Genomic DNA, 4,837 nt, shown 5'->3' with positions numbered 1-4,837 from the left:
TCAGTTTTTATATATGTTGGAAGCCACCCAGAGTGGATGGGGCAACCCAGTCATATGGGCAGGGGATTTATAACGATAGCAGCAGCAGTGCAGCAGCAGCAACAACACTAAAGATACTAATAATAATAAATAATAATAGAAGATGACCCTCTTTTCATTGGAGAAATATTGGAGGGTCTGCAGTCAATGCTGCTTCTTTGCATAGAATGAGACCCAAAGGCTGATTATAAGTAGCTGCAGTAAGATAGGTACTACAGGAGGTTGAACCAGTTGACCCTCAGTCTCCCTTCCAAGTTTACGGTTCTACGATACTATGATTGGCAGGCATGGGATAACCTGTGGGTGGATTTTTTATTCTTTTATCTTGTTGAAACAACTTTCTGTCTTCCATTTGTCCTCGGACTTTCTGCTTAGATCTTAATAAACTTCATCAAAATAACTGTGTGGATTATCGTGTGTATTGCTGCCAGACCCAAAGGGAATTTTCCACTTACGTATCTACAACATTTTGGAGTCATGCTACATGTGATAAGATTGGAGTCTGCCAAAGAGGAGAAAGCTACATTGGGGTCAGAGAAGATCCAGGAAGGCTAGGTGCTCTCTGTGTCTCCCCTCCTCATTATCTGCCTTGGATCCTCTGAAACCACCCATTTGGGGGCAGAGCATGTTAAGGAGGTGGGGGGGTGAGAGGAGATTACTTGCTAGTTCTGGCTTAACTGGCCTACACCCAGACTGACAGCAGTGGAAAGAAAGGGACAAAGGTTCTCCCCACTCCTACCACTGTACCTTTTACCACTGTACTATGTATACCACATGCTGCCAACAACAACTTTAATTGGTGAAACCAAGCCTAGTCTCAGTCATTCATGAAAATCACCCCTGTAGTCGTTTCAAAGGCCAATGTAGAATTTCTTTCTTTCTTTCTTTCTTTCTTTCTTTCTTTCTTTCTTTCTTTCTTTCTTTCTTTCTTCCTCCTTCCTTCCTTCCTTCCTTTCTCTATCATCTATCTATCTATCTATCTAATCTATCATCTATCTATCATTATCTATCATCACACACATCTCTCTCTTGGGAAAAAAAAGAATTTTAGTGGTGCAGCTTGCTACTAAAGTCAGTTCTAAATTGCCTATTTATTGAGCATTCATACAGATTTCTTTGTACAGTTTGTGGCAAGGTTATGCATCATCCACACTTACCTTTTCTCCATGCTTTCCAGACATTGTCCGCAATTTAAAGCTTCTTTTCTGAATGCATCCACACCAACACCTCCAGAGCTTTCTCATAAAAACACACTCTTTAAAGTTGAATTGGAGCAAATGTCAAACCTCAGGAAACCCGAATTGACATTTGCTCTGATTCTGCCTGAAAGAGTGGGTTTTCATGGAGAAAGCTCTGGCATGTGGCGGGGGGGGGGGGGTTGAGGGACCAAGGACACAATCTCGGATTTGTGACTGGAAAATGATGGGGAACTGAGCATGAATTCTTGTTTGTTTGCAGCAGGTTACATAATATGGTCAAGAAACTGTTTACCCATTACAGTATATTTGTTGGCATCATTTTGTCTCAGAGAACAATTAAACTGAACTGGCAAAAATGAATGGAAGTTCTAGGCTGCCCCCCCTTCTCAACCTCACTGATGTGGTTGAGAGGAAAACAGCAATACATTTGGCACCAGCTTAACTGCAGGAGTTGTCCCAGAAGACAGCTTCTGACAGCCACCGGTGACAGCTGAGTGGAGGGTGGAGACCAAAGGGGACCAAACTACCCAAGAAGAATCATGTGTGTACCAGCGGAGGTATTACCCCTCCCCAACCCATACACCCTATGCAGGGGGTTGGACTACATGACCCTTGGGTCCCTTCCAACTCTACAATTCTATAATTCTATGTGTGCACAGCCGTATGCCCCATAGAACAAAGAATGAAGCGCTTTAAAGTTATCTTAAAAGAAATATCACAATGGATAACTGAATAGCTACATTAATGCGTCTGCCTGCTCAGTGAGTTATTCATTGTGATGTGTCTTGGAGCACAGCTCCCAGAGGGAAGAATCTGGCAGAATAAAACATGGTGAAGAGGGAAATACACTGAAAGCAGCCTAGGATTACTACCTTCTATAACTGTGCCTGAGAAATCTCTAGTGCAACTAGGGCGTCAGGAACAGAGAGCTGGCTGTGACCTTCCAGGTGTCAGTAAGTACCAGATTTTTTTTCTTTTGAAGCCTTTGACATGTTTAACTCTGAAGGAACACACTTTGTACATTTCTTCTCTTGAATGATATTAAATTATTTCTTGGACAATGTTCATTTTTCAGGTTTGATGCCTTTTAATAATGTTATTTAGGAACAATTCTACCAAAGGTTAGCACTTGCTATGTTCAGTAAAGAAAATGATTATTATACAGCTTGGCAGTCATTAAACAGAGTTCCACATATAATCTATTTAAAAAGATTGTGTATAGCTGAACAATCTTACACTAACTTCATCAGTTCTTTATCTTCTCTTTCCAGGATGCAGAACAGAAAGGAACACATTCTACAAAACAGTACAACACCAGCAACGTTCATCCTCCTGGGTCTTTCTGATGATCCCAACCTGCAAAGTGCATTGTTCTCCACTTTCCTGGTACTCTATATCATCACTCTGGCAGGAAACCTTCTCATCATTCTTCTGACATTGGCTGATCCTGCCCTGCACACCCCCATGTATTTCTTCCTAAGAAACCTGTCTTCTCTGGAGATCTGCTACACATCGGTGAATGTCCCTAAGATGTTGGCAAACCTCCTTTCTGGAAATAAATCCATCTCCTTCATCGGATGTGCTCTGCAGACCTACTTTGTATTCTTCCTTGGTGGGTCAGAATGTTTCCTCCTTGCCTCAATGGCCTATGATCGATATGTTGCCATTTGTAAGCCCTTACACTACCACGTCCTGATGAGCCAAAAAGTTTATACTACTTTAGCTGTGGCATCTTGGCTAAGTGGGTTTCTGATGTCCTTTGGACACACCAGTATGGTGTTTACTGTCTCCTATTGTGGCTCCAATGTGATCAACCACTTCTTTTGTGACATCCCTCCTTTGCTGAAATTGGCTTGTGGGGACACCTCAAGGGTTGAGATTGCAGTCTTTGTGGTGGCTATGATTTTTGTGACTTTTCCTTTTATCCTGATCTTGATGTCTTATGCTGGCATTATAACAACCATTTTGAAGATCTCATCCTCTGAAGGTCGGAAGAAGACCTTCTCCACCTGCTCTTCACACCTGATTGTGGTGACCTTGTTCTATGGTTCTGCTTGTATTACATATTTGAAGCCCAATTCCACTTACTCACCAAACACTGACAAATTCCTCTCCCTTTTCTATACTGTTATCGGTCCCATTTTGAACCCCCTCATATACAGCTTGAGGAATAAAGAGGTAAAACATGCCTTTAAAAGAATCTGGGGTAGAAGACCTTTTGGGTGATAAAAATGAACTGACGTATTGTGGGAGTTCCAAAATAGGTAGGGACTTGTACCTACTAATTTCTGAATGCATTAGCTTGGATCCAGAATGATTTAGTCGAACTGTGGTCCCCTTAAAATTAATGGGATTAAGTTAATTGTGATTTAATATATGACCCTTGATTTAAATGGCAATTTTTGTCATCTAACCTTGCCTTTATATACCTAACAGCTCAAACAGTTGGGTAATTTATAGTAAATAAATTTGTGTGAGGAAAGATTGTGGTTCCCTCCTAGTGAAATCACCAGAAATCCCCCAAAAGATATATCTGAGAGGGTTGAATATTCATCCTAAACAATTTGTGTTGGAATATGGAAGGAAAACTATTGGGGGAAGTGGGAATCGTCCTCGATTAAGCTTGGAACCTAATATAACTTAATATGAAAGTCATTCTCTGACAGAAAGTTTCCTGCCCCTTCATCCCCAACCATTGGAGCCGAAGGGTAAATCGTATACTTTGTATGCAAAAAGGTCCCATGTTCAGTCCAGGCAGGGCTGGGGAAGATTTTTTCCTGAAACTCTGGGGAGCTTCTACCAAGCTGCATTCAAATGTGGGGTTCATTACATGTGTTTTTCTGGTTATGATGCTAGTGTTTCTGTCCCAATTTCTAACATTCCTTTTGCACTGCAATAGCAGCTGCATTCCAGAACTGTGGTTTTTTTGTTTTATGTTTTTTTAAAAAATCCTTTTCCACCATGCCGCACTAGATTTCAAATGGCAGGAAATAATTATATGCAGGAATACTTTCACATTTTGTTGCATGAACTCACAATGCAATAATTCCCTCTTTGGACATGTCCTAGCATGCTTCTGTTCCAGAGGTGTTTCCATTTGTCTGAATCAGCCAGTACAAAGAACCCCAAACTCACCTTTTTTCTGCATTAACTTCCAAAATTTGCAGAGACTAAATTAGTGCTGATTGACATTCCCCTGGCTACTGACTGCCTTGTGATTGTCTGGAAAGTGCCGGATATCATGGAAGATCTACCAGGATCAAACCTCTTGGAAGTGAACTGTTGCCATATAGCCCATTGTCTCTCAACATCCCTAATATTACTTGACCATCATGGACCCTCCACATTTCCCCTATTTACAGGGATAGTCCTGGATTTACAGAAGCTGTCTCAGTTTCTGATTTGATCCCAGAATGTCCCGCTTTTCCTTAGGATGTCCCTATTTGCATTGGAGAAATGTTGGAGGTATGGAGTTAGGCAACCGCCGAGCCAATTACACAAGTAACTATAGAACCTTTAGAAGATATCTGAATGTTGCCCTGTACAGGGGAGTTTTTAAACATTTTATTCAGTTTTTATATATGTTCGAAGCCACCCAG

The 4,837-nt window shown here is 41.3% G+C and overlaps 1 protein-coding gene across 1 annotated transcript; it reads left to right on the top strand.

The window, feature by feature from the left end:
- Positions 1-2,510: 2,510 nt before the first annotated feature.
- On the top strand, positions 2,511-3,464 carry LOC310663371 (olfactory receptor 10A7-like; the record flags this gene model as incomplete). The annotated part of the gene is made up of 1 exon (XM_083411184.1): positions 2,511-3,464. One exon carries the CDS (start codon positions 2,511-2,513, stop codon positions 3,462-3,464), a length of 954 nt encoding a protein of 317 aa, XP_083267310.1.
- Between the last annotated feature and the right edge of the window lie 1,373 nt (positions 3,465-4,837).

This window comes from Podarcis tiliguerta (assembly GCF_965153285.1).
Source record: "Podarcis tiliguerta genome assembly, chromosome: 13".
NCBI classification, from domain to species: Eukaryota; Metazoa; Chordata; class Lepidosauria; order Squamata; family Lacertidae; genus Podarcis; species Podarcis tiliguerta.
Note: the sequence above shows the minus strand (reverse complement) of the source record. Positions and strands in the feature narration are given on the sequence as shown.